The sequence below is a fragment of the Trachemys scripta genome, chromosome 22, assembly GCF_013100865.1.
Source record: "Trachemys scripta elegans isolate TJP31775 chromosome 22, CAS_Tse_1.0, whole genome shotgun sequence".
NCBI classification, from domain to species: domain Eukaryota; kingdom Metazoa; phylum Chordata; order Testudines; family Emydidae; genus Trachemys; species Trachemys scripta.
Window position 1 is genome coordinate 9,596,306 of NC_048319.1, and position 12,005 is coordinate 9,608,310.

Consider the following 12,005-nt stretch of genomic DNA (forward strand, 5'->3'; position numbering starts at 1 on the left):
ACGGCCTGTACTTTTACTGTGGTAGGACTGTGGTATCTAGGGACTGCCAGTCTGGCACCTTGTACCCACACTAAGGTAAACTTGGTTTACAAATAGTGGATTACTTGCATACCCCCTTAATAGGGTGGGTGGGAGGGGTTTATTTGGTATTGGTGCCTTAGACCGGTGCATGGTGCTTCAATCTTAAATCGGTCCCACTCAGGAGCTTGATCTTAATGGGTTAATTCAGTAGGTTAATGCAAATTGATTTTTAGAGCGGAGAGACTCCAGCAGTTTTAAGTGACAATGATGGCTTCTTGTGCCAGCTCCTGAGTGTTTCTCCTTCCTTCTCTAGGTGAAGGAGCTGGTGCTGGATAACTGCCGCTCGGACGATGGGAAGATCGTCGGCCTTTCCTCGGACTTTGAAAATCTGGAGTTCCTCAGCATGATCAACGTCAACCTGCTGTCTGTCTCCAATCTCCCCAAACTCAACAAGCTCCGCAAGGTAAACTAAGAGGTGGTGCCAGTCAGACGTGAGGCTGTGCAGCCCTACCATGCGCCTTCTGGCAAATGGGGCAGTAACGGCTGGCGTTAGAGCTGCGCTTCCCTTATAGGGATTACTCCATCCCCTTGTATAGCTGTCCTACTTCATCAGAGGTATCGGTGCCTGCCTCCTGCTTTCATTCACATGTGTGCTATCAGAGCCTCTTGTGGTAGGGTTACCCCATGCATCATTCTGAGCACACCCGAGTGTCTCAAGTTGAGCACCCAAAACTAGAGACCACTTTTGAGGATCTTGGCCTCTTCCCTCAGCCTTCCCCATCACAGGGGCATCATGCCTCTTTTGGTGCTGCAGTTACCGTACTACTTTGAAGTGCTGAGCAAAGATTCCTTTCCAAATTGAAGTATGTTAAAGAAATATTCAGGGAAGGCCTGAAGCCGAAATTAATCTTCCCTTTAGCCCGTACGCATTGACCACGCTAGAAAAATTCTGTTGCTGGTCCCTGGGTACTAATAACTAGCTCGGCACCAGTTCAGAAGCCCAGGGGTCGTCTTCATCTCAGGCTTTCATGATGATTTCTCAGCTCTGGCTGTCCTCAGCATGTCCCTCTCTCCACCTGCAGCTAACCCAGCATGGGAACTTGTTGCCGACCCCTGTTGAGGGTGCTGCCCTGCATCACTCAGCAGTAGGGGGAAGGGGCCATAATGTTTATATGGCGGTTAATCAAATAGATGTGGGAGCAGTAACCAAGCAGAATGACTGTACAGTCACATTAACCATTTAATAATCTTCAATCCTCCCTTTAGAGGTTGAAGGTGCTGTGTCTGATGGTGATCACCCTATGTGCATGTGACCCCAATTGGCTGGAAAGCGCTGTGCTCTTAGCAGATGCCTGTGAGACTGATCCCAGAAGCAACACTGCCTTTGGGGCTTACCTCATTGTGAATGGCTGGCTACGCTAGCTTTTTTTGAAAATTTCCACCATTGCAAACACCTCTGGAGTGGCTGAATGTGGTTGGGTGAACTGAGCTCCAGGGTGGCTGCTGGCATTTTAAGCACTACCATATTTTCTGGGAAACAATGGTTGAAATGCAGGCAGCTGCCTGGAGTCTTGTCTGCAGTAGCCCTGCCACCAGTGGAGATGCAGCGGTGTGAAATCTTCTGGAAGAAAGGATTAGTGTAACCAAGGTTCTAAAGATCCTTGGCCATTTCATATCACTGACCTTGTGCTCTGACTGGTGTACACATGCCCCTTGTAGCTGAAGTGTTAGTGATTTCCCCCCACGTCAGGCATGTAGGAGAGTGGAGGAGTAAACCTCAGATTATCGCTTTTAACTTGGGTTTTTTGGCACTGCTTCTTAACTTGAGGGATTGTTACTCGTGTTCCATATACGGCCTTGAGTGGGCTCAATAGAGCTTCTTCCTGACATGATCATTCTGCTGTTTGTGTTAGGGAGGGGAGGGCATCAGAGCTGTACTGGAAAACTGCCCAATCCCCTGCCCTGATTCCTTATTTCCCTCCCTTTCCAAACAGCAGATATCCAGGGGGAGGAAAGGGGCTCATGTTTGCCTGCTGTGGGTTACGTAATGAAGTTAAAATGAATTCTTCATCTGCAATTTATAGGTAGCAAGGTCTAGTGGTTAGAGAACGGGGTTGGGAGTCTGGACTCCTGTGTTCTGGTCCATGCTGTGACTCACTTTGTGGCCTTAGAGAGTCCGTGACTTACCCATCTGCAAAATGGGAATGTTATTCACCTATGTCAAGCATTGAGATCCTCTATAGCAGTGGCTCTGAATATTTCCTGGCAGCTGGAGCTGAGCGATAACCGGATCTCCGGTGGCCTTGAAGTTCTAGCGGAGAGGACCCCTAACCTGACCCACTTGAATCTAAGTGGCAACAAGATCAAGGACATCAACACCCTGGAGCCCCTGGTGAGTGAAAGGCCCCGTGCATGGATCTAACTGATAGAGGCTGTTTCCTTCAGGCGTCATGTGGGTGCAGCTGAAATCAGTCTTGATAACTGTCCCAACGGCACTTTGTGGTTCTAATATGAACTGACGAGTTGCCCAATACGTGGCTGGGCTAATAGTGATTGGCTCCTCTGTCTGGAAAACCAGCAGCCAGTTGCTAAAGGAACATGAAATTGTGGCTGTAGAGTGCTCCGTGTCCACCTGGGAAAGGACTGCTAAGGGGTCAGACGTTTGAGGTAGATGGCACCTGGGTGTGTCATGGTGATGACTTGCTTGGCCCACATGGGGGTGTCTGACATCAGTCCTAGATTTTCTAAGGGGGCACCTATTACAAAAGATAGTATGCATGAAAGTTACTTTACTATAGGTCAGGTTGTAAACCACCTGCTCCAGGCACGTCCTAATGTCTCCCTCATCCCTTTGCTCATAGCAAGTTTACCAGAACGGTGTCCTAATGGCCTAACAATTAATCTTTGCAGAAGAAACTGCCGAATCTGCATAGCCTGGACCTCTTCAACTGTGAGGTGACAATGCTGATCAACTACCGGGAGAGCATGTTTGCCCTTCTGCCCCAGCTCACCTACTTGGATGGGTTTGATGCCGATGACCAGGAGGCCCCTGACTCAGACCCTGAAGCAGATGGTGATGGGTTGGATGATGAATATGATGAGAACGGAGAAGGTAAAGGGGGCTTTGGAGTGGCTTTCTGTAATTGCCTCCCACCTATTTCACTAGCCATCCCCCACTGACCACCTCAGTAGTGGTGTGAATTCATTGCCAAAGTCTAATCTTGCTTTGGGAATCCCATCTGCCCCAGGCATGAACTGGAAAACCAAGCTTGATTTAAGCCAGCTGGGCTTGTCAGTTGACATACCTCCCATGCATAGGTCTGTTCTGTGGGCATAGGGCTTTACCTAATGCCAGTGGGGCCGTTCTGGGTTAGTTGCTTTTTCTGAGTTGGCACATCTGTGCAAAAAGCTGTCTGGGTGCATTTCCTGGTTCCCTGTCCCTGGTGTGTTGCTTTGAGCACATTGGTGGGGAACCCACTCATCTCCCTTTGTTGTGGTAGAAGGTGAGGAAGAGGATGACGATGAGGAAGATGAGTTGGATGAGGAAGTCATTGATGACGAGGAGGAGGATGAAGATGATCTGGAAGGTGAAGAGGAAGAAGATGGAGTCGATGATGAGGTGAGGCTATTCTTGTTGGTTTGACATCAGTGTGAGCCTTTGGGACTGCCTGTTAGTAAATACTTCATCTGTGCCCTGGCGGATGAAAATCAGTCCTCCTGAGAAACTATGTAATCTGGCCAAGTATGCTGTATCCTTGCCTGAGGCTAGTCTCATTCAAGAAAAGAACTTCCTAGGTAGTCAACTGCTCTGGGAAGCGATGCCTGGATTCCTAATGCAGTAGGTGGGGATGGTATGAGGGGGAAACACCTTGCTGTGTTTCCAGGCGGCATTACAATTTCTCTTCTTTGTGCCCACAAGTTCCTGTCCCTGTGAGATGAAGGATGAGGAAGGGGGGCAGGCATCAGGGTGCAAGGGAGAGGGGCTGATTTTGTTACTTGTCCATTTTGAGTTCCTGTGTTGCCAGAGGGCAATGTCCTCTTGAAGTCATACATGAAAGATTGGAGTGGAAAAGGAATTAGATCTCTAGTCACTGGATCTTGGGCCTTGTATAAACAAAGATTCTTATTTTTTTTAATTCAAGGAGGAAGAGGATGAGGAGGATGAAGATGATGACGAAGGTGAGGAGGGTGAGTAGATCTAATTCTCCTAATTAAGATGCAGCACTCACAAAGGTAGCATTAACCATCCACTACTCTGATGCGAACAGTCACTGTCTCCTTCTGGGGGCTGAGCAATAGAACAAGGCACTTTTCTCTTTTATGGCAAGGAAGCCTTGCTCCCACTGAACCAGGACACTGTCCCACAGCTACGTAAAATGTTAAGTATTGAGGTTGGGAAACAAAGCACCCAAGTCAGGAAATTCAAAGTTAGGGCTTCCACTCTGCTACTCAGTGCATCCTGTGTGTTCCATGGGAATGTATTAGTTGCACTAAACATCAATCCCAAACGGCACGTCCTGTGTGGTTGCGGTCAGTGTAGCATTAGGAACACTAACTTTTGAGTTTCCTTACCTTATAGTTTCTCCAGCCATAATGCTGCACTGATTTTGCATTTGATTTGCACGTTTAAGGGAAAAGACCTGGTACATCTTTAACTGCAGGGCTTGTTGTTTTAAACCACGATTGGGTGGTGAGATCGGAGTGTGCTAATGAACATTCAGTGCAGCTAAATCAGTCTCAGGTAGAATCCATTTTCCTTCCTCAATGAGCTCTATAAAACAAGCCATGTTTTGTAGCTTCCAGCCTCAGATCCGTGAGTCGCTGTTTCTTTTGCGACTTACGGGGAAATGGCTGACCTAACTTTGCACACTTACCGAAATACGACTGCTTCGAACTGAGACCAAGCATGAATCTACAGCCCAAGAGAAACTGGTTAACACTAGAACTAAATTATACCAGCATCCCAAGACATTTAAAACAGTCAGTCAGTATTAATAGGTTGTCAGTTGCTAAAAAGCTGATCAGGTAGATTGGCAAAATATCCCAGTTCTGTGTAATTCAGTATAATACTCTGGAAGGAGGAGAGGCTCTAACGGAAGCTCTGCTGTGTTAGCATTTCTATAAATTGCTTGTTCTAGGAACTGTGGTTTCTTTTAGACTCTAGCTGGGATCTCACTTCACTCTAGGCAACAAAGCACAGGGCATCTCCTTTCTAACTTTGAAGTAAATTCCCTAGATAGTTGAAGACTGGATCTGGATGGGCTTATGTATAGTTGATTAAAATATTTGTAAGGGTATTTATAGGAAAATGGAGGTTGGCACAACTCTTGAATGACAAATCACCAAGAATAAGCATGGCTGAGAGTCTCAAAAGTGACTGGTGATTTTAGGTGCCTCCGTTTTTGGGTGCCCAATTTCACACCTCAAAAAAGGGGACATTAGAGTTCAGGTGCCCACAGTATCTAAAATTTGGGCCCTCTGAAACATCTCAAGAGCACCAAAAAGCACTCACCACTTGAAAAACTTGCCCAAGGCTTTTGCTTGGATGCCATGTAAAATGGAACAGTGGGTGGGACTCCATCCAACAGCTGCTGTGATTCTAGTTCATACTTGTTCCCCTGCAAGATGTGTAGCTTAAATAGCCTGTGAAGAATGAGATCAAATGCTGTTCTGCAAGACTGCGAATAGAATTTAATCCTTTCTCCCTCCCTGCAGACCTTCCACAGGGAGAGAAGAGAAAACGAGATCTAGAGGATGAGGGAGAGGAAGATCCAGAAGATGAAGAGGATGAGGAGGATGACTGATAATCCTAGCGAGCCAATCAGTTTTACGGACTATGACTGTGCTTGTTAACCTCCCCATTGTGTCCATGTGAGACTGTAAATCCCCCTCTCCCGGCCCCTCCCCCTTTTGTATGGCTGCAGTGTCCACAATATATTTTTTTAAGACGTAGAATACAGTAGGCGTTCAGGGGAATCTTTCCATACAAGACTCACTTTCTCACAAGTATTTTATGACCAAAGGCTTTCTCCGTTCTGTGGTTTGCGCAGCATTTTGCAAAAAAAAAAAAAAAGTTCTCCTCCTAGAGCATCTCTCATGTCTGAAATCAGCCTTACCGCATGGGACCGAGAGCTCCAACAACCCTTTGCCATCCCACATGACCACAAGAGGCGAACGCTCACCGCCCCAGCATACATGTCCTCAGCCCAACATTTGAAGAAGCTTGCAAGCATTCTGAGCAGCGGCTGCAAACTCTGCTCGTGTAAGTGGACTCTGAAAGCAGTCACCCAAAGTGAACTGAAACAACAATAGTGGTGTGATAGTTGGAGATGCTTGGAGATACTCTAGTGATTGGGGGTGGGGGAAAAGGGCTTGGGTCCCTTAGAGAATCTGCTCTTCGCTGCATCTCAGACCTGTTAGGAGGAACTTTGCAGTAGCCTTGTCTCTTGCTTTCCTATTTTTTTTATAAACTGGAATATTTTTACCCATTAGCCACTTCTTTGTAGCTTTCAGTTCTTGGATGTCTGCAAAGTAATTATGGTTGGCAGCTGTGAATGTCTTCACTTGCCATAAGGAGGCTTTCTCCACCCCCCTGCCAACCTACACCTTCAAGGAAGAATAGGAAACATCAGGCAAGGGGATACTGCACTGCTACCAAACTGCATTTTTCACTGTACAGAACACACACTAACCATTATTACTGTGATACACCTAACTCGGCATTCACCGGGAGACCGGGTTAGCCTAAATATTCTCAGGGTCCTTCTGGCTAGCCAGTAACAGCTCTCAACAGTGGCCTCAGTTGTTAGCCTGGTGCATGTACACCTCTCCTTTTCCTTTTCAGAGTGATGAGAAGTCCAGCTCTTTCCCATTTATGCACTATGTGCTGTGACAGCTGTCTCTCTTCCCTTTCACCCCAGCCCGTAGGAGTGGAGCCACTGCCTCTCTGACCTGTTTGCGGCATTTTTTTTAGAACAGGGAGGTGGAATCCTGCCAAGTGCCACATGGGATTTCTGACCTGTGTTCACATGATACATCTGTTAGTTTCTAAGGAGAGCTTTGGCTCCATGGCATCAAGGGGCATTAACCAACCCTTCAGTATTGAGTGCCTAGTGATCTCTGCTCAGATAGGTTGGTGAGAGTGGGGGAGAGCAACTACCTTTTACCCAGGTTTGTGGGGGTGTTCCCTGAGGCTTTATACTAATGCAGATGCATTGGCACTTAACAGGGTTCTCCCTCAGCCACTGCGGGCAAATGTCAGCACCCAGCAGTTGCACGTATTCCTCTTGCAGCAAGAAGAGAAAAATCTCTCACCCCTCCTATAAAAGGCAATTTTTGCAAAGGTGCATTGGGTACTGCAGCACATCTCGATTTCTAGCCCTGCCCTTGTCTCTTGCATTGTACAGTAGCGATAACCATTCAAAGATAAACTTCTCCTGTAAAATGCAAACTGAGTAACTTATAAATGCTAAAGGAATTTTTAAAAAAAAATTCACAGCAGCAGTTGATATTTTTAATTTTTTCCCTGCATTTTTTCAGCAGATTGTATGGATTTTATATTCGCCTAGTAACTGTCAGGTTTCGATTGGTCAGATTAGTCCCAGAAATAAGGATCTTCACCCCTTTTGTATCTTTTTTTGTTACAAAATTTGGATAAAACTTTTAATAAAGACTTCAGTTTTTAAAAACCTATTGCAATGGATGGTGTGTTCACTGCTCCTTGGGGAAATCAGCACTGGGTGAGACACATGGGAGTGTATCGTCCACGCTCTTGCTCAGAGCAAGGTTTTCACTCCAGGACTCCTCAATCTAGAAGCACAGTTTATGGCCAGCTTTTCTTGTGAGTGCCAGGATCTCTCTGGGAAGCCAGTGATTACTTTGTCTCTGGTTACCTTTCATAGCTAATAATGTAGGCGCATGCTCTCTATTGCTCCTTCATGATGTATAACGATCACCTCGGGCTTAGCAATAATATGCTTTCTACTCTTGAAATAACAGTAATATGGAGCCTTCGTTTATTTCTTTGCTGGAATGGAAGACCTGGTTAAAATCTGGAGGGCTTGTGCTACATTATCAGTTCCATAGGGCAGATGCCCTTCAATTCCATGGGAAGAGGCTGACTTTCAGCTTTATAGAAGGGGATCAGGTTGATTTGGTGGGGAGGCAGAAGAAATTCCAAATTTCTTTTCAATCCTGCTTGATTGGCTTTTCTGTAACATCCACACTTGCCCCACGGCACAATTCCTGCAGAAGCATTTTGCCATGGCCAACTTGCTTAAAGGGACACTGGCCAAACATGGTGCCTAGACCGCTCTCACGCCTTAGTAGTCTTGGTTTGCAAGGACCCTTGGTTTCCAATAACCCTGTCTGAGGAATTGTACTCCAGCCCTGCAGCCTACTGGGTGCAAAGGAAGTTTAGCATCCTAAAATGAGATGGAAAAGCCCTTACCAGATGGATTTCCATCTTCCTCCCTCCCCCATAACAGGGGCAGGGTTGTTCTAGAATATTGGGTTGTGCTTTGCTGGCTTTAAACAATCTGTTCCCCTTGCCCCATCATGCTGTAAACAAGGGGAAGGTGCATCCCAATAGTGACTGATCAAACTCTCCTTGTCTGGGATCTGTCAGGACCCCGAAACCTTGCATGGTGCTGTGGCCAGCTGAGCTACCTTATGGTGTCAGGAGAAGGCCTGGCTGCTACAGCAAGGTGGCAACGGAGGCAGCACCCAGCAACCATGACTGCTCAAGGACAAAATCAAGTGCCCACAGTTACCCAAGACCAGCAAGTTGGGAAGCAGGTGCCCCCAGGAAGGATGGGCAGACAACCTAGAGTGGTTCCCATGGGAGATCCAGGCTTGGGAGGAAAAACACCCTGCCCCCCCCCAATAGGCCCACAGTCTGCAAGGAAAGTGATGGGGGGGTTCTGCAGTAGGTCCTGAGCACTGGTGGTCTGCTGCAGATCCACTTTGGCTAGTTTCCCATCCCACCTCTAGGCTGCTGTGAGGCAAGGGAAGTCCTGTTTTACCAGCCTCTGATTCCCCCTGGTGGTCGGACACCCACTTTCTTCCCTTCTGGTGGCGGACAGGAGAATCTGGCCCTCTGCTCGGGTCAGAGCACTGGTCAAGGAGACTGCGAATCTCATGCTCTGCTTCCCAGCAGTCTGTTCTCTTCAGGGGCTGGGCTTTCCCCTAGCCTGGTAAGTGGACAGATGTCTGGTGAAGGGACTAGCCTGGGCTCCAGGGTGGGTGAGGGGCTGAGGTGAGGGACCACGAACAATCCCTGCTCCCACTCGGTTTCCTGCTGCTCTGTAGCACTAGGAGGTGCTTGCCCCCATCCAGTTCGCTGTGTGGGGCGAAGCTGCTATTGCCGAGTAGCATCTTCCCTTCATCGCACCAGCAGGGATGTGGCCGATTCTGGGAGCTGGTGGGAAAGGGAGCGTGAGGCCTGTCAGATGGCTGGGATGCCCCCTTCGGTTTTTCAATGCAAAGGGAAGGGCCAGTGCTCTTAAATATTAAATTACGGTATTACCCAGAGGTCCCAAACCAGATCAGGATCCCTGTGTCCTTGGAGACAGCCCCAAGGACCCTACTGTCTAAATAGATAAGACAAAAGGTGATGGGTTAAATGGAGGCACAAGAATGAAAGGCACTTGCCCAAGCTCAGTGGTGCTGCTAGGTCTCCTAAATCCCAGGCAGGGCCTGATGACCAGACTGCTGCTACCTCCAGGGAGTTGCTTTTCCTTCCCCAGAGAGATGGTCCCACAGCCTGACTGGCAGGCAGTTCCTCCTGATCTCCAGTCTGTTTACTCCCGGATCTGCCCCGAATACCCTTTGCTGTGGTATCCACCTCTGTAAGACGCAGGGATGTCCTCTCCCCTCCCCGGCTGACTGGCTGAAGCTGTTCCCGCATCCCAGCCCCTCAGCTCGGCCACATTGCAGCTGCACTCTCTCTGGGTGGAGTGGGCTTGTGGCTCCCTTGGCGCTACATTGGTGCAGCCTGCTGTTGTGTTGGCCTCTTGTTGCATTGTGTCAGACTTCCCCTCCTGTGTGAATTCCATGGGCGCTGAGGCTGCTCCCCACCCCTGGGCGCTGACTCATGCAGGGTGTAGTTGCCACAGGCAAGTCTGAGGAAGGCTTTGCCGTTGAAGCTGCCTGTACAGAGAGCTGCTGGAGGGAGGGAAATTAACCCTTCCATGGTCTTGGAGGAACTGCTCATCACCTGTGCTGGGGTAGGGGGGGGAGTCTCATAGCGCAGAGTGGCTGCCTACCCCTTCTCTCTGACTAGCTCTGTGTAAGAGAACTGTAGAGTTCCCCCTTACCACAATACCCTAGGACCTATTCTCCAAGTTCTCATCGCTGTGGTATGTGAATGCCTTCCACTAGAGCAGCGGTTCTCAAACTGGGTCTGGACCCCAAAGTGGGTCACGATTAGGCACGTAAATATTGTTTAAAAAGTTAACCATTTAATCAGTTCTATTGTTTAATCTGTTAACCAATTAAAGGGAGAGGGGCTGGGGCTGCTCCGGGCAGCGTGGCTAGGGTGGGGGGTTAACGGCTAGGGTTGGTTAACTGGTCAGACTAATGCTTACTGGTTAACCATTTAATATTTTACTGCTCTTGTCACAACCCCATTTTAATGCGGTTGCCAGGGTTAGCTTAGGGCACTGGGACTTGGGCGGACCCAGGCTTTAGTCCTCCCTCTTGGGGTCATGTAGTAATTTTTGTTGTCAGTGCAAGGAAGTTTGAGAACCCTGCACTAGTGCATCAAGCAATGTGACCTGCATCATCTGTCTTGTTTGCTCCCGTCCTCTTTCCCGGGGGAGACTTGAAGGTGGGTGGAGTGGTTTGTTTTGGTAGGGTTTTGTTTTGGAATGTCTTAATGATCCCGTTTCTCTGTTTATGTTGGAGAAGGCAGGTCGGAGACATGTGCGTGGCCCAGGTCATGGAATGCCTGAAAAGGGTCAAGAAGGCAGTGTAGAGGGCCGCAGGCAGGTTTGATGTGCTCACGTTAGGCTGAGGAGCTGGGTGCAGTGTTCTTAGTTAAGGGTTTCCTAAGGGCTGGATGTCACGGAGTCCCCAGGCGATGTTCTGGAACTGCTCCCCACAAAGCCAGTCAGGACTTTGGGGAGCCTCCTCTCCCTCAGAGCAGACTGTCTTCAGGGCAAGAAGCTCACATGGCTTCACCTCCTGGGTCTTTCCGGGGAGCATTCAGCATATGCCGTCCGTATGCTTCCCACAGCGAGTCCGCCCAGGCAGGGTCCTGGGGAAGCCAGAGGGTCCTGCACCCCCACTTTGCTGTCAGACGTGACTCTCAGCCAGCCAGTAAAACAGAGGTTTATTAGATGACAGGAACAGAGTCTAAAACAGAGCTCGTCGGTCCAGCGAACGGGACCCCTCCACCGGGTCCATTCTGGGGCCCAGCGAGCTAGACACTCCCGTCTGCCCTCACTCCTAGTCCCCAGCCAGCTCCAAACTGAAACCCCCTCCTCCTCTGGGCTTTGTCTTTTTCCCCAGGCCAGGAGGTCACCTGATCTTTGTTCACCTTTAGCTATTTCCTTGCAGGGGGGAAGGGCCCCTGGCTCTTTGTTGCTAGGAGATAGTGTTGGTGATTTATGCACATTGGCCTTTATCCCACCACCTAGAGACTTAAGAAATGCATAGGGGAAACTGAGGCACCCACACAGTATTAGGGGAAACATTAAGAACAGTCCCACTTCATCGCACAGGTATATGGTGTTGCTATGGGCCAGCTGCGTGGGGATAAAGACTGGTCTAAGTGATGCCAGAGCATCATTCAGCAGGATAGGACAGAGTCTCCCAGCCAATGGGTGATGAGAGCAAGCGTCACTAGCAGATGCAGCTATGTGAGAGCTCAGTGTTGGTGAGGTCTCCAGGAGTCTCCTGAATTGACCAAGTGTGGGGGTGAAGCTTCAAGCAGGGCCTAGGCTACAGCTGCAGATGCTTCAAAGTGTTTTCCTGGTGTGCCC

At 48.8% G+C, this 12,005-nt stretch overlaps 1 protein-coding gene across 1 annotated transcript; it reads left to right on the plus strand.

Moving 5' to 3' along the window:
- The first annotated feature begins 302 nt into the window (after positions 1–302).
- LOC117868938 (acidic leucine-rich nuclear phosphoprotein 32 family member B) lies at positions 303–7,713 on the plus strand. The gene is made up of 6 exons (XM_034755338.1): positions 303–484; positions 2,291–2,413; positions 2,932–3,133; positions 3,522–3,640; positions 4,164–4,209; positions 5,737–7,713. Exons 1-6 carry the CDS (start codon positions 425–427, stop codon positions 5,823–5,825), a joined length of 639 nt encoding a protein of 212 aa, XP_034611229.1. The 5' UTR covers positions 303–424; the 3' UTR covers positions 5,826–7,713.
- The last annotated feature ends 4,292 nt before the right edge of the window (positions 7,714–12,005 follow it).